This window comes from Serinus canaria, chromosome 9 (genome assembly GCF_022539315.1).
Source record: "Serinus canaria isolate serCan28SL12 chromosome 9, serCan2020, whole genome shotgun sequence".
Classification (NCBI taxonomy): Eukaryota; Metazoa; Chordata; class Aves; order Passeriformes; family Fringillidae; genus Serinus; species Serinus canaria.
Window position 1 is genome coordinate 9,235,946 of NC_066323.1, and position 24,042 is coordinate 9,259,987.

At 38.0% G+C, this 24,042-nt stretch overlaps 1 protein-coding gene across 3 annotated transcripts in view; it reads right to left on the reverse strand.

The window, feature by feature from the left end:
• The window catches only part of ARMC9 (armadillo repeat containing 9), a 64,992-nt gene that overhangs the window by 33,844 nt on the left and 7,106 nt on the right, over nt 1-24,042 (reverse strand). For 2 of the 3 annotated variants that reach the window (XM_050978038.1, XM_009089115.4), the window contains exons 8-17: nt 20,946-21,103; nt 19,018-19,116; nt 12,514-12,549; nt 7,390-7,424; nt 6,122-6,233; nt 5,116-5,208; nt 3,756-3,846; nt 2,778-2,901; nt 1,131-1,270; nt 280-356 (exon numbers count right to left, since the gene is read on the reverse strand). In XM_050978038.1, coding sequence (XP_050833995.1) covers nt 280-356; nt 1,131-1,270; nt 2,778-2,901; nt 3,756-3,846; nt 5,116-5,208; nt 6,122-6,233; nt 7,390-7,424; nt 12,514-12,549; nt 19,018-19,116; nt 20,946-21,103 — 965 coding nt within the window. The remainder of the gene's footprint in view (nt 1-279; nt 357-1,130; nt 1,271-2,777; nt 2,902-3,755; nt 3,847-5,115; nt 5,209-6,121; nt 6,234-7,389; nt 7,425-12,513; nt 12,550-19,017; nt 19,117-20,945; nt 21,104-24,042) is intronic. The other variant, XM_018912906.3, reaches the window with a different exon arrangement.

The following is a 24,042-nucleotide window of genomic DNA, read 5'->3' on the forward strand; positions in this document are numbered from 1 at the left end:
AACTGCAGTCAAGGTACATGGACTGCATGGTAAGTCCATCCAAAGCTGCCATTCTTAGCTGCCAATGTTTGTTAAAGCAAGACATGCTTCTAGAAAGACTTCTGCTCACCAAAATAAAATATATGCATTTGTGAATTTAAGGTAAAATTCATGCAACTTAATTAACGAGGATCTAATAAAGGAAACAAAACCAATTTACTTTTTACATTTTTTTCCTTTCTTCTTTTTTTAATTTTTCTTTCCACCTTTTCATTAACCCAAAGTTTGATGTACAAATACCTTAGGATTCTCATGGTCAAGAAGACCAGAAAGAACTCTGAGCATGGGGTTTGGGATACTTGCACATATTTTCTTCCCTGCAAAGGCAGAACACATAAATATGCTTGAAAAATGGAACAGATCAGAGCAAGTTTCTTACTATTTAGAATTATTATTAAATATAGTTTTCAAAGAGCAATACTGTTTCTCGTTCCTGACAAATGCTGTTCAGCATAACTGAGTTGCAACCAGTGAAATTACTCTGGATTTATGCAGTTGTAGTCTTGGACAGGATGCAACACAAAGGGGATTTAAAAATTTAACAAAGGCATTTTTTTGCTTACAAGAAGCAGATGATTTTTCACCCTTACCTTACTTTCCTTTTTAAAAGGAAATTTAATTTATGCTCTTTTTAAGTCTCTTGGACACAGACAGGATCTTATTTTCTTGGGGGGAATCTCTGCTTTGTAGAAGTGAAAGCAAGGGGAAGGTTAAGCTCCTCGCCCTTACTCCTCAACCCAGTTCTTTCTGTTTACAAAGAAATCTCTAACACAGAGTCTGTAAGTGGAGACAAAGTGTCCTTTGAAAAGTGGGCCTGAATATAGCAATGGCAGCTTTCACATACTAATATAAAAAATAATCAAATCTTATGGGGTGCCATTGCTTATTTCTTACTTAATTCTTTAGAATTCCCATAATTGGAATTCTTGGGAAGGGAGATGTACTCAAAAGCATTGGTTATAACAGTCAAATATCTCTGGTTGTGGTTCCTGCTGCTGATTGTAGTCACTTGAAAGAATCCTGGTAGAACAGGAGAAAAAGATTCACTATCTATTTCTTGGAATAAGGCTGAAATTCAAAATGTAAGACACCTGCACTCCTCAGACAGAGATTCATGAGCAAGGCAGCACAATACTCCAGGTTGTAATCAGACAGGCAGTCTGGGTCTATTAGAACATCAACCAGCCAGAAAATGAGCCCATCTTTGATCATTGCTGACTGCAGTGTGCGCCTAGGATTAAAAAACAAAATCAGATCACAAACCACAAATGTCAGATCACAACATAAATAGCTTTCATATACATTTATAGCCAGTACAAGCACATTAAAAATACAATAGGCTGCTCAAAAAAAAAAACATCCCTAAACTACCTGTTTTGGCAATCACTAAACTAAGTAATTAACAAAGCCTGAAGAAATTGAAGATGCAGATTCCCATATGGTTAGAGGACTAAAACATTGTTGGATAGATGGGGGGGGTGTTTGTCTTTTGTTTGTTTTGTTATTTTTAAACCTGTGAACTGCTGAGGTAAATTTTTTCATTGTTTCCTAGGGCTTCTTACTCCAGCTAAAATAGCATTTTCAATTGTCTTTTTTAATTGGTTTAAAAAGGCAGCTACACACAACAGATCCATAAAACAAATTAATTACTTCTTCTGTCACAGGTAGCCATAGCACTGTAGCACTTTTGTACTGCCAAGTTGACAAATGAAGTTTTTGCTTGAATCTATTTGCACTTTTCTCTAGAGATTCATAAATCTCGTGCCCTTTTAACTCAACTTGTAGTTGCCTTCAAAGACTATGCTGAATAAAGTGCCAGGTGGCCAACCATGTCTACAATAAAAATTCTACACCTTACAATACAAAAAAGAAGTATATACTGGTAGAAAAGTCTTACTGAAGAACAGAATTTTTCATAACATTATTTCCAAGAGGCACTATATTTAAATTGCAAAGATCCAAGCAGGTGCTTTCCTGGCTTTGGTCCTGAAAGCTCATATGCTTCTTAATGCTGGATATTGCAGCAGGTGTGTGGCTTGGACTAAGCAAAACAAGGGAGCATCTGACCACATATTAAAAAAGTTTCCCTTATGTCAGGTATCTGGAATTAACCTTCTAGAAGATTGTTACTTTTTAGAAAATAAAAAACTTCCACGTTTTCAGTATTCCTCCTGACTGCTGTGAAAACAGAGCTCCTTAGATCATATTTATTTGATAAATAGAGCATGCCCTTTACTGCTTCTGTGTATTTCTTTTGTGGTGGGCACTTGAGTCAGACTGCTAATGTAAAAGTAAGAAACAAGACAGCCTGTGCATAGACAGCTCCAGGAAAGGGGGTCAACAGGATAAAGATGAAATCCCTGAAAAATGTTTGCAGAAAGGATAATGAAAACCTTATGCTTTGGAATGTAACACAACCCTTTTTTCTGTGTAGGATCATCAGAGCTTTCTACATTAAGATTTTCACTTTCTTCAGTTAAGGAACACATACAAAGCACACAAGGCAGTAGCAGGAGATGTTCATTTACTTGGGCCTTGACAGCTGGTAGGAAGTCAGGTTAATTCAGTCAGCAAAACTGAATTCTCCTCCATAATAAGTGACATTGCTTTCATCAGCCATCAGGGGTTCTGATGACTGTTATGGGAAAATCAAGTGCTCTTCTTTCCTCCCTGAACAGAGCCTAACTAGGCTGCATTTCCTCCCCTGCTGTCACCACCACACGCTGTGCTTTCATCACCTGAGGCTGAATTTCTGCAGAGCCCCCAGAACATTCTCCCATGTAAGGGAATCCTTGTCTTCAGCTTTCAGTCTGTCCTCCAGCATTTGCAGCAATGTTGGATTCTGAGAAAGGTAGGCACGACCTGGTGCAAAAAGCGATGAAAGAACAGATGCTGAGATAGCAGCTATGACAGAAAACCTCCCTCTCTTCGGAAAAGAAGCAGGATTGACCTCAGTTTCCTCTTGACAAGCCACAAACTTGTGCCAAGATCCAAACAAAGCTGCACAAAGTTGTGTAGCAGACCAGATGCATTCAATCCAGACACTTGGGGTATTAGAGGTCCACACTTGCAAATCAGTACCACACAGAATCCACTTTCAGTATATGCTTTCAGATCTAGCAGTCTTGTACAATCAAGAAAAAGAACAGAAATGTCCAAGGAGCTTGGGAAAGTCAGGTGCCCTCCTGCTACTGACTTCAAATGAGATTTCAGCACCTAGCAATACTTAGCTCCAAAAATAGCAGCAAACCAAGAGCTACTTTGGGACAGGCAGAGATACAAAGCTATATATGCATCTGGATTGTTAGCAGTGATGCACAAAGATTTATTCAGGTGAGGAGGAGGAAAACGCAGGAGCCACAGTAGTTACTATTGCACAACCTAGTAGCAGGTCTGCCCCCAGGAAACCTAATTGATGGGGATTTTTCTCTTTAACCTTCATGGAGAAACTGAAGATTATATTAAAGGCAGTATCTAAGTTCCCACACAGATCACAAATCATCAAAACAAGTCAGAAATACTGAATATACAGTGTCAAAATGAAAACTTTCCAGATACTGAAAAGCTGTTTTGAATGCATGCTACAAAAGATAGTGAATCACTAGAAAAAGGGTGCAAATAAGGCTCTAAATTATCACATGCACTGACATGCACTTGTGAAGCACCAATAAGAAAGCATTATATGAAAATGTTATTTTTTGCAGTGAATCTTTTACCTTCTATCAGTGAAGCAAAAGCATTGATGAGCCTTGCCATATACTGTCTGACTACCTCACTCTTAGAATATAATAATTGGAGGACACTTCTCTGAAAAAGAAAGCAGATGTTAATAAATCACAAAGAAGGAAAACACAAAAGTTAGTCTTCCATAATGTTTTAAAAGCTTCATTAAGCTTACACAGGAAAAAACCAAACCCTTTGAATGCATACTGATTTGTCAATATGATGTACAATTTCTTTTTTTATTGGCAGGGGGCTGAAGGAGAGATGAAAAATGAACAAATAGGCAAATTACAGCTTCTCATCTGAGTCTGTTAAAACACCATTAAACTATATGGTGTAGAGTGGAGGTTATATTGAGCCAACACAGTCCAGTTAAATCTGGTTCCTAAAATTAATATTCAGTCAGTGACCAAAAAACCCCCACAAACCAAACAACTTAGTTTGGTTGATAAATTTAAATGCAGTAATATTACCTAAATAGGAATGCTTTTCTTTGACAAAGAAGAGTGTGGGAAGCATCTCAGTAACTTAACAACACCATGACATTGACATGACTTCTAATCTGTTTTATTCCAGGCTTTACATATAACTTCCCTCTTACAGAAAGTTAGAGGGAGAAAAATTGGTGGTTGATATAATAACTCTTTAGGCTTCCTAGTGGTACAAGAGACTGTTGCAAAGTCAATAAAGCCACAGTAAACCAAGTAGGCTCAGTGCCTCCAAACCCTGGGCAACTCAATTATTCACAGAAGTCACTACAACCAATGAAAAAAGTTGTGCTTTTCTTAGCAACAGTACTGGGTTATCAGGGACTGAAACAACTTTTCAAAATCAACACACCAGAATTCCCCTTTCTAAAGAAAGGTGCCAATCCACCTCAAATTCACAGAAACAGAATTGACCATTGCAGGTGCACAATGGCACATTCCATAGTGGCATTGAGACTGAAGTCCTAATTTAGTTCTTATCTTAAATCATTGAAATGAATTGAGTGTATTATTTAACAATACACAATCACTCAAAAAGAGACACATATCTGATAAGCAAGACTTAAAGGGCCTCAGGCTTTGGTTCAACTCACAGAAGTGAAGCACAGAGAGGTGATATACTTGCATTTGTCTACAAGAACTGTGTCTACACTAAGAGCTCTTGTAATGCAAAGCTTTGCCATCAACTTTTAAAGACTGGGATGCAGAAGCTAAATGTATCACCCAGTTTTGGCACAACTACCTTTTTTTTCTTCTTCTATTATAGAGGGAAATAAAAAAGAAAATTTTATGATCAGCACTTCATAGATATAAATGAGCAATATCACACAGAAGTTGGACAACTGACAACTCAGTTTCAGCTGACCTGACAGTTGCTGTGGCAATCCAGGAGGTCATTACTGATGTAGGCTTGCATGATGGTGTCTCTCTGTTCTCCAGGATATGATGTTGTCAAGCGCTAAAATAAATAACAACATAAATAAACAAGGAAAAAAAACACAAAAAGCCAAAACTATGGATTGATGACCCCTGGAGATTTTAAAGGTGCTGATACTCTATAGCTGAGAACCTCTTTCATGGGGAGTGCTAATTCAACCTCAGTGACCTAAGGGAAAGAGATGAAATGAACTGACCTGACTTCAGCTCTGTGATCCAGTACAAAACTGTTACTTGGGAGCTGTCATCACTGTCCATAGAGGAAGGATACAGAATTACTTCCCATAAAGTTAAAAAAGCCTCTAATAGTTACAGATGTGGTGCTTTTCTTAAACATCTGAGACAGAGCACTGGGCAAGAAGTATTTTGGTCAGAACAAACAGATTGTTTTTATGTGAAAACAGACACTGAAACATGATCAGAATTCCACTATTAGCATTTTTCATGACTGTCACTTTGAAGACATCAGCTTCCTTTTCATCAGGAAAATGTAATTTCCTGTTGTCATCTAATTTTTCTGAAATGTCATTAGATGATCCAAGTCAACCAAAAGGTAGGTTCCTGTAAAATACCTTGATTATGAAGGAAAACTGGTGATTAGAGTCAGGTATGTCTTGGATACAGCAGATAAACCAAAAGGATATGTGAAAAAGGGAACTGCCTAAACCAACAATTTATTTGAAAGCACATTAGAAATTATTTCCACTGAATACCCCAGAAATCTGGGAAATCCTTGTGTGAGAAATTTGTCTCTCCTCAGATGAGTGTGACACTGCTACAGTACAATTAGACACCTCCTGCCTGGGCTGCCTTCATCATCTCAACAGCCTCAGCAAGCTCCACCAACAGGAATTTGCCTGTCACGTTGATCTCCTCACCATAACAACCATCTTGTTTGCAAAAGGGATCCTGGTTTGGATGCCTCCTGTCCTTACCCAGCGCAGAGCCTGCAGTAAGAGGGCCTTGAGACGATCACTCCCTGTGATCAAATCTTTCTTCAGCTTCTCATAATCCAGAGAGGGCAGCAATGGCACATCCTGCACCTTCCTAAAGGAAAAGACATTCATCAAAACTCTCTCTCCTCATTCAGTGCAGCTGATGTTACTGAGGTGAGAAGAGCCAAAACAGGAAGCCTGCTTCAGGAAAAGAACTTCCACACTTTCACACTTCTATTACTTTTGTTACCATTTCAGTGTTAGAACAACAGACTTGTTAAATTTGGGGTTCTTTCTTACTTATGCATGCAGCTTGCTTACCATCATAACTTGCAGACATAAACTGACAACCAGCCATCTGATGATCTGAGATTTTTACTGGCACAAAACAGTTCAGCAACATCCTTTTTCCCCCTCCCCTATTGGGCCACAAGGGCATGAGGACAGTTAGAAACAGATGCAGTAAAAACCTGCAGCTCCATCTCCACCTCTAAGCCCTTATGCACACAGAAATGTCTTTTCCAAAGCAGAGGTGGTGTGGGCTGAGTGGATTTTTACAGCCTGGAGTATGCTGACTTAACATGAGACTTACTACAGGACTACTTTCTATGCATCAATACTATTTAGCTATTTTGAAATTTAACACTGCAATAGAAGTTTCCCTTAAGAAAACTGCTTCCAGTCAATGTTTCAATCTTAATATTTAAATACAATCCACTAAAATTTTTTAGTATCTTCCCATCCTACCACTTTCCAAAACAAATTTTGTGTCCTATGTATAATTGCCCTGTTATCTTGTAAACAACAGGAAAAAAATAGTGTCTCAAAACTTTAATAAAACTTCACCTTGAATATGCCATCTCTATTCAGTATTATAAGCCAAAATTTATTAAGTCAGACACAAAAAAATTAAGGTTAAAGCACCCAAAAATCCCTATTAGTGATTCCCCCTTTTCCTAGATTTGTGAGGATCAATTACAACAATAGGACTGAAATATGTGAAAACACTAAAAATACAGCAACAACCTCACATGTGTGGAATTGCAGATTTACTGGATTAACAACATTCTGCTGAAATTAGAACATTACTGAAGCTGCTCAGCAGAAGAACATAGATCACACAATATTTGCATCAATGTTCACTGAGGTCAGAGGAAGCACAGAGGAGGAGTGAGTCCCATTTGAGGACAACTGGCAGTGTGTACTTCAGTTTACAAACCCCTCCTTTTCTCTACAGACAGAAATGGAGTTCAGCAACAAATACTTACATAGAGGATAAAGATGCTCTTAACAGTGTGGAAGCCTGAATCACAAAAAGAAAGAAAAAAGGAAATTACAGCATATAAGTCCAAATTTCACATAATGTTATTAATGAGGTCCAAAGTGAATTCTTTCACTAAGATTCTGCAGTTCTTTTCCTATAAAAACCTGTGCTGTAAACCAGAAACACAGCTAAAGAAAGAGCACTTCAGTGTTTATCTTTCTTTTCCCTTAAAGTGTTTTACAGGTCAAAATCTCTTTTGTTATGATCTGGCTATATTATCCTCACCCACATAGTCCATAAATTACCTATGCTTGAAGCATAAAAAAAAAAAAAATAATAGAAACTACTATCTGAGCCCACTGAGGAAGATGAAGAACTTGCTAAGCACATTCACTGACTTCATAAATTTTTATACCTTTAAAATTGCAATAACATTTAATTGGAGACCCAGCATGCATTCCTGTATATAAATTTATTGTAATTCTTTGCTCCAACACTAATGTTATCAAGTGTCTGCTGCTACCAAAATATATCCCTATATATAATGATTAATATGTAAAGAGAGGACCATGTATTCTGGTGTGGATAAAACCAATATGAAATAGTGTGCCATTTCTTAGTGGTTCTGCTAATTAAATCCTGGATATTTCTTCTCTGATGCAGGGTGACACAGTGCCTGTGCAGGTACTACTGTGCAACAAGGAACACCAGCACCACATAAAAGTTCCACATGAAAGTTGTCTGCCTCAGTGAGTATTTTTTGCTAGACTTAATTGTAGGTAAGCAAAGAAGCAGCAATTCTGGCATAAGAATGCTTCATGTCATGCATTCTGATGTCAACTACATGCTGTATTTGCAGAATATTCAATGTCATCTCTTTGTGCTGATCTCTCTGCTAAAAATCTCTCATTACCACTTATGCAGTAAAACTGGTCTCCTCTCCTAACTGAGCCTCTTTCAATGGGAACTATATAATCAATGCCTATTGTCAGATTTAAAACTGGGATTTAGGAGACAAAAAGCATGAAATACCATAGATAATATTGAATTACACCAACTTGAAAACAACCTCATGGGTATCCTTGTAAAACAAGGAACTGCTCTATTAGATGTGAAATAAGCTTATGTGCACATTGGAAAGCATTTTATATTATGTCAATGAATGACTTATATACAATAAACAGGTCACACACCTCAAAAGTAAACTAACTGTCTGGGCCAGCAGTTCTCATAGCACAGTTTATCTTACACAACACAAAATTCTTTCTAAGGATCATATCTGCCCCTAGACTGTTTTGCCCTTATTCATTTTCCTTAGCATTTTTGAAAAGTATAAAGAGTTAATTTTATTTAAACAAAACTGTTTTCCCAGTCAAAACCTAAAACCTTGTAGCTGCATGTGCAATGAAATCACAAATCACTTTTGTTGCCTCTATCAGCACCTTTCTCCTTTGTCCATTAGGGGAAATGGAAGAAAGTGATTATAGCACTTGAATGCAAAAAAAATTGCAGAGCCCTTGGAGATGGAAGGTCAAACAGAGAATAACAATGTGTAAAGAAACAGAGCAGGGCACTAGGACTATATAGATGCATATAAAGATTCTTGCTTCTCAATAAAAGTTTTTTTACACCCTTCTTTGCTGTCTTAGAAAGAAAAACATGCTCCAACCAAAATCTAACCAGAGGATAACTGGTTAAGATACACATATCACTCTTCTACACAAATAAAACTTTTTGGCAAGTGTAGGATTTTGCAAGCTTTTATAAAATTTCAAACTACAGAAAGTTCAACTAGAAAAACATTCAGATCAAATGGGACATGGTCCTATTAATTCCCAAATAATTTTTTAAGCCAGCAGATGGAGCACAGCAAAGTATTTAGTATGGTTTCCTTCTGTATTCTTCCTACACCAAAAAGGCACCAGAGAGTGAGGCAGGCCCTGCACTGGGGCTCTGAGGGCAGAACCACTGAGCTGGAAAAACTTCTGGTCACTTTGCTGATCAGACCCAGTTTATCAGTCTAGAACCTGCATAGGAGGAAGGAAGTTCTTTCAGGCTTTTGGTGTTTCTGGAAAAAGCAATAAGGATAAAGTTCATATTACATCAGTTTCAATCATCAATGTTAAATAGGAACGAAGAAAGTTTTGGGAGGCTATTTTACTCTTCACTGCACTGTCATTTCTCAATCTGACTATGGTCAGCACCACCGATAGGCAGAAAGAATGCAAGCATGTTACAGGCAGAGGTTTCCTTTCTTGCTTTTCATCTGCATGATTGCAATTAGTCATAAGTAAGCTAATCTGTATCTGTGGCATGCTGAGTAATACATTGGCTCAGGAGATTCACTCCTAGTCCTGATTCAGCCACCAATTGCAGACAGAATCAAACACATCATTTCATGTCTTTGGGCCTCAGTTTTTCTCATCTGAAAAGCAGATACAGGCATCAATCTCTTGAGCAAGCTGGGTTTTAGATCTACCAATGAATGGCAGAGTGCAAGAGCTAAAAGTTATTGTTTTGCTATTAAATGATTGAATGCTTATAGCACAGTTACCATAAATAGAAATTATCTAGTAGCTCCTCTTCTATTCATTTTAAAACTGGGATTTAAATTTCTATTCATTTTTCTTAGATTACAAGATTTATTTCCTCAGCATTTTCTCCCAAGCCCTTCCCCCAGTCTTTCCTGGAACAGGTTAACCATAATTTTAACCTTTTGAGTAACAGTATACCTTAGATAGCCAATGAAAGGCAGAGTGTGAAGAACCTGTGGCAAACATGTTCCTATGTCCCAACACTCATAGACTTCATCTTGAAAAAAATACATTTCATGCAAAACCTATCTTGAAAGAGGATCATTTGTCATAACTGAAAGACATGCAGAAGCTCAGTGTCTTAAGAAAAGAAAAAGAAAGACAAGAAAAAACAGCCCAAGCATAGCTCATTCTGGTAGGATCATGGGTATGACTTATGTTTGTGTTGGTTCTTGCCAAAGCCAAACCAGGTGCCACATTAAGTCAAATAATTCTGTCACGATGCACATTAGCCCCAGATGGCATCCCTTTATTTTTGAACAAAGACAGGCATGAATATGAACAGCATGGAATAAACCAAAGAAGTTCAAAGGGAAAAAAAAAAAATCAGTATTTATAAAAGAAAGCAGATGCACTTCATGTGCAAGCCAAAACCACAACTGATTTTATCAAATACTGCAGCCCTATATTCAAACCATATCCCCTTTGCTGTTTGATGTATATATTCATAATATGCTGAAAGCAAAGCTGAAAGTCAGATTCTGTCCTCAGTTCCCACTCTGAAAATGTGCTGTAAGAATTCAGTGCAAATTCAATGCAGATTCAGAATTAATAATCAAAGATACGTGACGAATATGTGAAGAGTAAAACCAAAATTTGAGCAGATTTCTACAAATCATCAGAACTCACAAATCTATGTTGAGTTCATTTGTTACACATTAATAACAAGAAGACTGCTCCACACAGCCTGTGAGGGTTAGACCCTGAGCTTGTGTAACCTGGCAGGTCTACTGGGGCTATGCAAAGTATTATTTCATAAGGAGATCTCCAAATGTTTTTAATTATTTTTTCCCTACTTATACTAGAGATATGCTGTTATGAAAACTTCCCACTTGCCATACAAAATAGGTTCTCTAAGACATCTGATGTGTACATTAAAAAGTCACACAGTAATACTGTGTGATAATGTAATGACAACACAAATGTCACAAAGTATAAACACTATACATAAACAGTGAGGGGAGCTGAAAGCTACCCATATATTCAAGAAATACCTCAGAATCAGAGTCAGACAGCTTTGCAAAAAATTTATAAACAACTCTGCCCAGTAAGCCATTACATTGTACATTTTATAAAGTTACATTTAACTAATGCTTTATACTAATCTGTATAAGGAAAAAGTTTTTCTTTAGCAAAAATAATTTCAGTCATCTGTCATCAACCTTTCTCAAACTCAAAACAGAGAATTATATGTAGGATCAAAATGCTTAACATCAAGCAAAAAGTGTCCATTATGAACATTCATGTCACCAATGGGAACAGGTTGATTGATACAGGAGATCTTTCACCACAGGTGGATGTGGGTTATGTTCTCTACATCAAGATAAAAATAAGTATGTAAGGAATAGTCCATTGCATTCAATACTTTTATGACTATTTCTCAAAATAAAATGTTGTTCTAAGTGGAAAGTTGAATGCCCACAAGGGTTTACTTTAATTCCAGGTGTTTGAAATATGTTTGAAATTTAGGCAGCTTTTCTTGAAAGACAAAATCTTGTTTTACCTAAAGAAAGTGATAAAAATATAAATATCTATTATTTTAAATTGACTGGCATCTTTCAGAATTGGTGTCAATCACTTTTATGAATTGATTACATACTGAGTTACTCAGAAGTAGACTCATTTCCTTTCTTCACAAAGAATGCACTGACTATGGGCAAAATTAGATACTTCTGGTGTACTTGTAGTATTGCCAGAATACAAACTTCCATCTGGATTACAGAAGTCACAAGCAGTACAGAGAATATAATTTTGTGTTTTCAGTGAAAGAGGATCATTTTAACTGTGTGAGAGAATTTCATAATCTTTACTACCTAAAGGAAGTTTGACTTTAGGAACAAAAAATACAAATATGTAAAATACAGCACCCCTCTGAAAAGCATGAATCAACTTGCTGAATTATCTTGAGCAATAAGATTTATTTGCTTTGTCAAAGGTGTTGTGGGGTCAGCTGGTTTTGGCACACTTCAGAGAGAATGTATACTATACACAGATGATCCCATGGAAGAAACAATTGCTTTCTGCATGCTGTAAGAGGCTGTGCTTCATGTGAAAGTTGTGGACAAAGCTGCTCTTATGTTGACATGCTGTGTTAAGTGCATTATGAAGCCATAAGGTTACCCAGAACATCTATTCCATTCACCATGCAGAATTTCCAAGCCCTGTACATTTTCTGGCTCTTCATAAACCACACAGTTAGTGTTCATGACAAGTTAAAATGCAGGGAAAATTGCTGCACGTTGTGAAATAAAGAGAAATACAGACTGTGACAGACTGAGCAGGCAAGGTGAAAGGAAATAAAGATAGACACTTACATATCCGTCATCACAAGGGCTCATAGAGTAATATCCCTTTATAGGCAAACAGACACACATTAAAATAAAGAAGATTAAAAAAAAAAGTTAACAGAAATAAATCACAGAGAAATGCACAGTTCAAAAAAACAACCAATAGAAATTAGCTAAAGATTAACAGACTATCAGCTTTGAAAAGAAAAGTATAAATATGTTCTCTCAACCCTCATACTTGTATGTCTTAGAACTGAAATTGCTGTGTCTCTCTTGTGATATATTTGGAAGTTCTCCTCTCAACACCTGGCAAACACATCTAGTCTGCACATTGTCCCACACTGTCAGAGTCAGAACAGGTACACACTAACAAATTGACAGGAATATATGGCCTGGGCTGCTCACTCCACTGAAGCAGCCAAGAGAGAAACCCTGAACATGGCCTGCATCAGAAGACCTCAGCTCCTGAGAAAGCTCCTGCCACTGTTCTCCACACTTGCTTTGACTGGAGTTTCTGACCAGCACATAACAAAGACCAACAGAGACAATTTAAGGTGTTTCAGCAATGTTATCAATTCTTCATCCCAATAGGTTCCAGGGATAAACTAAGAAAGTCTGTGGAGGGAAACCTAGTATGTAGTTACTAAAATAAAGAATGGTGCTAATTCATGGTTTGAGTAGTCCAGTAAAAAATATGCCATGTGCTCCTTAATTAGACTAAAATACATAGAACAGCTTTGTATCTAAAAAGAACAGTCTTAATTAAAATTAAAAGTACGCAGTTCAACACAATGAAATAAGACCAACATTAATTACTTGCCTTTTTGTGCAAACCTGCCAGTACTTTACAGGACATATTGGTACAGATGAATAAGCACATAAACACCCTATTTAGCAGGCTGCTCTTTAACAGACATATACAACCTCACACAGAAGACATAAGAAACTTGCCACTCTTCACTGTGAGCAGAAAATAAAGTTATTTTTATTTTTTAACCATTTTTTAAAAGATTGCATTCTTCTTTTTACTTCCATGATACTTAGAATTCCCTGATGTGAATGATTACTTTAACTTTGATGGTGCTATACACCCATACAGAGAGTTCCTGGCAAAGAGAATTTTAAATTAAATTAAGGCAAAGGATGACATCAATGAAGACCAATGAGTGAGCAAAAGAAACCAGGAGATAAACTGCATCATGATGAGAGACATGTCAACACAAGCATGAGCTGAGGCAGTGAAAATGGACGTAGGCATCAAGAAAAAAGATGACATTAAAGTAAAGTTTTAACATTAAAGGAAATCACAAATGGTTGGACCAGACAACCTTTCAAAGTCCCTTCCAAACTAGGCTATTCTATGATTTGGGGACAGCAACAGGAAAAGCTTGTGGAAATCCCTACTGAAGGCAATACCTCACCCTTAAAGAGTTCATGTAAACAAAAAACCTTGCAGCAACTTGTGAAAAAGGCATTATATACTGTATCAGCAGGAAAATATGAACTTCTCCTTGCTTACATGAAGAGGTAGGCTTGCTTCTTCTTTTCCATACATAAATGGGACCATATAAAATAATCCCATAGACAGAGGTACAGAAAACTGATTATGTCATCCAAAGAAAAGCTCACTTAGGGTAGATGCTGTTTGCTGCAATGAGCACTTCATTTTTAAATGAAAGAGCAAACATCTGCATAATAATGCCTGATGAATCCACTCTGAATGGTTTAGAGAGTGATTAAAAAAAACAAAATAAAAACCTTCTATTACCCTCATCCTAGGTTTCATGTGGTCTGCTGGTGCAGAAATTTCATAAGTAAGAAACTGAATACTTGCCACCAACTATTACAGCTTGATGGCAAGTGCACAGTTGCAGTAAAAACCATGTTTGAGGAAAAAAACAAAGAGTACAAGAAAAATAGGAGTTCACAGTAGTCATTAAAACTATCCCAAAAATAAATTAGAAAAATATAATCTTTCTTGTTCACAGTTTGTAAGTGACAGTTTAACATTCCAGAGGAGCTAGTAATTTTGTACACTGACAGAACTTAAAAAAACCATCCCACCTGTTTTCCACAGCTTCAAGAATGGTATCACAAGAGACCCAAAATTTGCAAGGGACATTAATTCACCTAACTGTAGCTACAGGTAAATATAATCAGAATGAATAGCAGCATAAACATAATGGGTATTTATTCTATTCTGTGACACAGGTGCAATACATGCACACAATTTTACAGCTTTCAGGTTGCTGAAAGATTCTCCAGTGGTTTACACCCATCTCTACTATTGACAGAAAGTGCACATCTGAAGAAGCAGTTCCTGTTTTGCCTGTAATCCAAAACTTAGAGAACCTTATTACCTTATCCCTAATCCAAAATATTCCAGGAAGGTGTACACCTTACTTCAATCAAAAAAACCCTGGGTTTGGGTTTCAGACTTGAGCCTGTGCTGCTTTTGGTGGAGTGTGAATGTACTGTGTTTTTAAAAAAAAGCCAGAATCCTCTTGGCTTCATGATGTGTATTGAACAGAAAATTGCAGGCATCAAAAACTGCAACCCCTGCTTCTTATCCACCAGACAAATCAAGGCTAGAAAAGGAAAATGGTAAAAAAAAATTAAAACTTGACTTATCTCAAGAGTGTTAAAAAATAAGAGACTGTGATAGTCCTGTAATAGATTACTGTACTTGAAAGTATACTTTTCAAATTTACCATTACCCACATCAGTTCCCTATCCAAAGAAACACTAACAAGTCAGGAATCTATTAAGTCCTCAAATAAATGTTTTCTTCAGCTTGTCAAACCTGCTGCTCTGACCTTCTACTCTAAATTCCCACCTTCTCCTCTGACAATTCTCTCAAGTTTCTTATCTCCCAGTTCAGGACCACACATGTCAAATGACATGATGGAAGGTGGTGATAACATTCAACTGCAGCTAAGAGAAAAACCTTAGGGTGAAACAGAGCTTTAGAGGCCTTGGAAACATCTCCCAGCTGTAACACAGTAGTGTGACCTCTCTCCCACTGCATGCAGCAGATGCATCCTGCCAATGGACTGTACATCAGGCTCACAAGCTGACCCAGGAAGTCACAGAGCTGGCAAGAAACATGGAGTTGTTCTCCAAAAGAATGAGATCCAATCCAGCTCACCAGAGAACACAGAGCTAACACCAGAAGCTCTTGCTAAGATTTCAGGGTATGATTACAATAGAAAACTCTTTTGGCTGTCATTGCCTCAGGTCTTAAGGCCAGCTCAGTAAGACTTGCCTCTGGGATTTGCTCTCCTGACACAAATTTCTTTCAGTTTGAAAGGACAGGCCTTCAGCCATGGTGGGGGGCAAGCCAGGAAGCTGATGTTTGCACATTAACAACTGATACAGGTCACCTTTGTTGTAATTTCCAAGCCTGAGATCTCACAGCTTTTTACTACACAATATGACTTTCTCCAACATTAAAAGTCGAGCACAATGTACTGGGAATAAAATCAACTTTGCATACAAATAATGCTGCCAAGGATATAATCCAAGGTATACTCCTTAATTTCCTTGGATAATTCTTTAGTTTGGTTACAGCACTCACATAATCCTCCTTCCCAGTGCAACTAAAAACTACCAGAGTAGCTGGTAGTACGTATATTCTAAAGCTCAAGTACAGATCTCAGAGAATGATGCAGTTTTAACATTTTCTGCGCTCAGAACCTGACCCACCTGGACTGTCCCCTGAGTTGTATCAGTACAACTAGCTGTGAACTCAAGCACCTCCTCTTTCCAAACTATGTAATGCATGCGCACTCATACCCCAAATAACAGTGGTAGAAATTTAAGGCTGCATGACACTACAAAAAAAAAAAAAAAAAAAAAAAAAAAAAAAAAAGAAAAAAGTAGTTTCCTTGCTAATGATTCTTTTTTCTGTTCATTTATTTAGAGATATTGATCCAGCAGAACCAATTTATTTCAGGGCCTTGTCCTGACATTGGTGATGTCAGTGAGATAAGATCATCCTTAACAGCCAAGGCAAAGAGGGGGAAAAAAAAACCTAACAGCTGAAAAACCACCATATTTAATGCCTGATAAAACTCTTTAGACAATGACTGTTTTTTTAAGCCTCTCCCTCATCTTGCCTACAGAATGAGGTAAGATGATGGTAAGGTAAGGATGAACTAAGTAGCTGGCCTCTGCTAATCTCTTCTCTCTGTAATTATGCAGCTGGCTGCCCCTTACAGCAGGAGTTTTATGAAATGGAGTAGCTGGAAAGACCACACTCTAGTGCTGCTACGTAGTTATGGGCAAAAAGTGATTGAATCTTCCAACACAAACCCAGCACAGATGCTGTGAACTCGTGCTACTACTTAGTCTGGGTCACGGTGCCTCCAGCTTTATTCCAAAACTTATGCAAAAACCTGAAACCACTTAAGGGTAGAACAATAACATCTGAGTGTATAACAATGAAGTACTTGAATCCTTGAAGAGAAAGCTATGGCATGCCTGAGTGGCCTAGTGGCAAATAGTCAGAATTTTAGTTCATCTCATCTGGCTCCCTACATCAACAAAGCCAGGGAGTGGTTAGAAATATTCTGGGATGAGAAAGGAATCTCATTTTTCTTTTCATGAGACAATATCTATTTTTTCTTCTAACATTTATTTGTGTTTCTACATGTTTGCTATTCATGTATAAAACCAGAACCATTTACATGGGAAATAAACAAGAAAATATGATCAAGGGGGGACAAAAGGATAAGATGAAGAAATCTGATTGTTATACAGTTAATGTCTATATGCAAAGACTGTGATTAGCCCTTTAAAACTTGGCTAATGACTCAGAGAGCCTGTGTGGATCTACTTACAGAAACAACATGGGAGTTCAACCACAGTAGCTGCTAGAACCTCAGTGTCAAGGCGTAACCTAAACCAGTCTAGAAACCCTTAATCTAAACAGTCTCAGGGCTATAACTGGACTCTCTTCACTAGAGAGCTTGGCTCTCACAGCAACTACCTCAAATAGTGTGGATAAATGAGCCACAAAGTCACACAGAAATAGTTCTGCCAGCAAAGCCTTGTATAAAAATAGATAAAACTGTGCCAGGAGAACACAGCTTTGCTCAGGTTAACCTAGTTAAGGGAGACAAAAATTTACTTCCAGCAGGGAAAAAAAATCCACCACCAACATATCCTCCTTCTCTAACCTATCTGCATAGGTGGAGACTGTGTCAAAGTGGCCATAGTGCCGTAAGTATAGTGGCAAAGTTGCTTTTGGACCAGAAATACTTTTAGAGACACTTTTAGGGAAGCAGAAATCAGAACCTTGCATAAGGATGACACTTCTCTCTGCCCCTTTCCTAAAAGGGTTCAAGAGACTGGAGGATCAATGTATGACAAGACGAATAGAAATAATAAGCAAAACCCTGGGCAAATGGAGCACCTTGAAAGCACAGGAGAAAAAGAGAAGTCTTGATGCAAGCAGAGAGCTGGAACAGAGAGAAGTGGGCACGTGACTGTACAGAATGGGTGATCTCAGTACAGGGAAGGAGAAACACACTCAACCTCAACATCAGATGGCAAAAATACAGAAGACTACTGAGGTACCTAAAGCATTATCTGAAAAAGCCACTGGCAAGGAAAGAGGAAAGACATCTGAAAGTTGCTGGTTAGAAGAAAGATGGGGTGGGAGGAGGGACATTATGGGATGGGAGATGAGATAAGCTATGGATACGGTATCAATCTGAGTAGAGGGGAGCAGCAGACAGCATCTAATATTGAGGTAGCAGACAAACAGATGCTGGTTCCTTCCTGAAACCCTGAAATAGCAGCTTTTGCAGGCTGCATAGGAGTGTACCTCCTAAACTCATGGCAGGTCAGAGAAAGGAGTTCTGACCATTACCAGGAAAGTGAGAGCATTTAGAACAGCCTAAAAAGCAATGAGGAATAATACTTATCTCTGAAAATATTAGCATGTAGAAAAGAAAAGAAAGCATTTATACTATCTCCTTATCTTTCTGTAGCAAATTTTCAAGAAGAGCAAAATGTACCCATAGCATCATTGTTATTAAAAACCTTGGCTAGAATAAGAAGCAGGAATTTTATTTTCTTTTGCTTTTCGTTTGACACTTCACTAAGTTCTCTTGCTACAATATTAAGTACACATGAATGCCTGACATGGCAAAAACAATAAGCACAGTTCATGATTTTGGCTTGTCTTTGTAGAGCAGTGGTACACAATATTTTCTTAGTAAAATGTTTTGATGCACTTTTGTGATTAATGCTTATTGAAAGCATTTTGTTAGCATTTTAAGAGACACAGATTTTACTGTCCTCACAATAACAGAATTAACCATACTTACACAGCTATAACTACATGACCAGGTCATTGACCAGCATCTGAGATCAACAAAACAATGTACTGCCATATTCTTATACAAGCTTGAACACATTATGTTTTGTCTTTCCCATTACAGAACATTTATTATTCTATATGTAGCTTAAGTACTATTGTCTTTTAAGACAGTTACTGTAAAAATCCCAAACATTTATACTTACAGTTCCAGGCCTTGTGAAGTCAATGTTGTGTGCTACAGTTTGTTTCAAATGATTGCTAAACAAGCAAGCACAAACACTTTGAATATACTCTGGTGTAATCTAAAAATTAGGAAACAAAATGAGAACAGGATTACATAAAACTTAGACTTTCTACCAGACAAGTGTTTCTATATTAAAGGATGTTTCTTTGGGTTTTTTAAAGTGTAAGAAATCACACACCTGAGGCTCAGTGACACAAGCACAAGGTATATACTGCAACTACCATTCTATACAGAAATTTTAAAAACTGTAAATTCTCTTTATCTGGGAATTGTTACGCTATTCACAAGATTAGCACTAAGCACTTTCAGATTCTAGGAGAAAACCAGATTTTGTCACATCTGTATTTGCATACAGATTTTTGTGAATCAAACAGTTCAAAATCAAATCAAATTAAAAAATGAAGCAGTTTTGAGCTTGAAACAATGCTGATGTGTTTACCTAAAGAGCAGTACTTACCCAACTGTCTTGTACAGTAGAGAGAATAAATATGAATTACACAGTACAGAACTTTGTTTTTCAATGCAAAACATCTCAGTGGGTTTAGTGTTTTCGTTTTCGGAAATCTACACTTCAACAGAACAGCTTAATTTCAGGACAGTTAGTACCTTCCCCAGAAGGGAGATGAGAGGACTGAGATTATAAAAATGCAACTGGGGACACTTCCCAGACCTTCAGCAGGACAATGAACCCCTTCAAATTCAGAACGCTGTAAATTCAATATCACTTTAGTCAGTACCCAGCTCCACGTTGGATTCAGAAATGACAGAATCCAGGATCTCTAACGGAAGAGCACCCTCAGCTGGACACACCTGGGAAGCACCAAACGGGTGCCCCGCACAAGGCTCACAAAGGAGACTGAACAACATCCGCAACAGAAGAGAGCCAGCATCCGGCTCCAGACCACAGAGGGTAATTGGATATCGCCTGGAGAGCACGGAGGTGTAAATGGGAGGCAGCAAACGAATGACTGTGATTTTATTGTTGAGCAGGTACCTTCCCTAATCTTCTGTAAAGCATAATCCACCCAAAGGCAAATTCTTCCCTGCAGTAATAGCAGCAGTGATCCCAGAGCAGAGTAACAAACCATATGGTGTTCATGCTGATGACAGGAGGAAGGTACATATTGACTTTTCAGCAGGCAGCCCAGGAAATGCCAGGTCATTCTCCCTGCTAACAATTCACAGTTCCTTTATAAGCACCTAGAGGCCACTAACATCTGCCATAAAAACAACCCTCAGGTTACACAGAACTTATGCTCCCAGAGGAGGACAACACACAAAAAAGACAATCAACTTCATACAAAAACTTCATACAAAAAATACTCCTAAGAAAGTTCTACCATCTCCACTTACATACATGTGGCTCATTTCACATGATGAATAACTCATTCACTCCTATCTCCCTGTTTCCTTTATCAATTAAATTAACAAGTCCAGTTTAGCAGAACAAAGAGCAAATTTTTTCCTTACCAAAATTTTGGATAAGAAGATTGTTTCCACTACCATGGAATTTAAAAGAGACCTGACTGAAGTTTTAAACACACAATTGTTGATGGGCTGGACTGCAATCAGTAATCACCAAAATGGCCTCTAATAACTGCTGCGGCCAAAGCTCAAAAGGGGACTTGCACAAGGGATCTGAGATGTCTTGTGAGATGGTGATAATTTTTTCAAGATTTCTGAGTCAGCACAATTCAAGGCACTTTTTGCTTTTCTTTTATCCACCTTCAGCAGGGCTATGGGAGAACAGCTCATCCAAAGTGCTGTGTTTCATTAGTAAAGGGTCACAGCTCTAACAGAAATGCTCATAACTGAAGTTTAATTCACCCTTTGGTCTCCATTTTCTGGGGTGTGTGGAAGCAAGTGCACATCTGGGTCATCTCTTACCATCTTGCCAGTGACTGTGGCCTCCAAAGAATCCACCAGCTCTGCAGTGACTTCAAGGAGACCACGGTAGTCCATCTGCAACTTGCGCAATCGTTTCAGGTTGGTCATGTACCTGTGCTCACGCTTCACTAACTGCTGATGAAGATGTTGCATCATTTCTGTCAAGAGAATAATAAAAAAAGAAATAGCATCACCTATTCAAACAAAAGGACAAAAGAACCCACAAGCCTTTTTACTGCTCTGAAGGGACAACCTCAGTTTCTGAGGTGTGGGATTTGCCTACAAGGATAATTTCTTGCCTCTAGCAATATTCCATTTCATTGCAACACCTACGAGTATTTATTAAGCCTTAATTGTCCAAAGAACCAACTGCTTCACACTTACAGTAGCAACACAACTACAAGCCAATAAACATCACAACACATTTGTGAAGAGGATGATCCATTACTCAGTGGATAATGGTAAACTCTACCACTTTTAATATCCTAAGTTTCTGAAAATTTGTCATTCATTTCTATCTGAATAATAAAAAAGTTACATTTCTGATACATTTTGTTCCTTCGGGTTCAATTACTTTTGAGACGAAAGCAAACTGAGTACCAGAATCTGTGTACTCCACCCCAGTCTCAGACCTAGCCAAGCCAGTGTTCTGCATGAAACTGGCACTGAACCTAGAGCTGTGGTCCACAGTGCAGATCTCTGTGACCAGACAAAACCATGAAGAGAGGCACAATAATTCTATTGTTACAGCTGATGCTGTGTATTTTGCTAGAACATTATGTTTTAAATTAGTTTGCTGAGAAGCCAGTACTGCTTTAGTGCTGTGAAAGTGGCATGGGGCCCATCTGCAAACAGACACAATATTTACCATAGGAGGTTTTGTTAAACAGTGGGAAGGAACCAGCTTGACTGTGGAGTTTCAGTCAAAAGTAGGATTCCCTCTCACAGATTGAAAATCTTTCTGGGTTTAAGTAAAGTGTTCTAAACAGACCAATATATCAGACACAGTTTATCTCACTGATAAATGATAAGCCACAGATCCTGTTCAAATCCAGCAAAATGCCCTTAAAAAACCCCAGACCAATAACCAAAACACCACTAGAACAGTAACATTAAGCAATGCTGCTAAGATTTTTACAATTCTGTAAGCTATTATACTAATCTCAATTTCAATCAATATTAACTTAAAAATCAGAGTTAAGATGATTTCCAAAGACAACCGAATTATTCAGCCTAGATTATAATAATTCAACTTTGATTTTGTTTTTATTTCACAGCCATTACTGTTAAAATGCTACCACAGCTTTAATATGATACAGCTTCAAAACAAGAACATTTTTCTAAACTAAAAAAAGATTCTGAGAGCAACCACTGCACAAAACTAGCTACTCCAGCACTTTATTCTGTTGCCTAGATGAGCAAATAGGAATATATTTTTATTTAACTGTGACATAACACATTCAATTTGTAAATTTCCAATGGACGTATCTAGAGCGTGACTTTCACTCAGAGGAAAGTTGGAAGCACCAAATCACAAAGCATAAACCTTCTCAGAGTTTGCTTACTTTTCATAGCCCAGTGGGTAGAATTTCCAGTGATGAAAATATGTCTTCCAACTGCAGTCAGCAGGAAAAAACTACATAACCAAAACTCAATGCAGCTCATGAACACTAGTTTAGGAAATTCAGAAACAGTGCCCAATTTTACCTCTTGACTGTTAAATCCAGGGATTATCACTAGTAAACTGAGAAAAAGGTGTCAGAAAGGAATCCCGAATGTAATTTTGTATCACTATCTTCTCACACATTAAGTAATTTTACTGAAAAGGAAAAAGTCTTTCACAACAGCTTCTCCTTCTGAAAGAGCAGGAAGCTCTCATCACTGTACAAGAGCAAGCAGCTGTTCCAAGTTCAGACAGCTGCTGGAAGTGCTGGTCCTGTGCTGCTCCGTTCCCTCATTGCATTCCTGCCATATCCCTCTAACAGCATTCATTTAGATAAATCAGGGAGCTACCGGCCCAGGTAAAAATTAGTACTAAATTCCTTGTTTAAAATGTTGAATCATTACCATCCCAGTCCAGATTTGGTAAAAGAAAATGGTACCTTTCAGAGGCATTTCAGCTGACATTTATGTCATCTTGCAGCAGGGATCAAACTGCACCATTACAGGAATCAGAGTAACACTGTGGCCTCTCTCTTTCCCAGACACAACTCCCAGCACTGACAAATGCTTTGTACATATGATAAGCTTATCAAGGAGGAAAAAAAAAAGCTCTGGACCAAACACCTACCAGAAACATTATTCATATGTCAATGAAAAGGGGGAAAAATACAGCACACAAGACTAATTTCCTGGTGCAGGAAGATACAACATACAGTAAAGCTTGTGACTCTGCCAAATGAAAATGCTGGCACTGGGTACCATCTGAACTACTGCATGTTTCTACCAGAAATCTTGCCTGCTCTCTCATGTGTGTAATTGCCAAGTCTTCTAACTCCAGTTCCTACAAGCAGCAAAAGAGCTACACATATGCACTGAATCCCATGATAACTTTTTCTAAGTGAAAGATTCCTTTACAACTTACCTACACCTGAAACACTTGTTTCCTGAACTTGTGCTTGCTCTCTCTCTTTCTGTCTAATCTCAGCCCACCTTCACATACTTGTCCAGAAGCACTGACTCCAGCCAGCTGAGTTCCTGCACACAGTGAAGCAGAGCTCCGAGCAGAGAAGCCACAGGTCTCAGGAGCTGCCGTTGGACACTGAATCTTGCTCTCAGGAGAACCAGGAGTCTCCTTCTTGCTTAAAAATTACTACCCATACTCTAAACTGACATTTTTCCACATAAATAGTCAGACTTTTGCAAATCTTCACAAACAGATAGGTCACACTCCACCTTCTCTAGTACAGGGGCCTGATGCACTTCCACCACTCTAGCCCTCCCCAAAAAGGTGGAAGAGTGGCTGTGAACTCATCCACAGGTTTCTAATGAGGCAGTGAAGAGAACAGCAGCTGAACACACTTCCAAATACCTCATCCCCTCAGTTCCTGTTAGCAGAAAGGACACAAAGAAGGTCTGAAGCTCTCTGTGCAAGATG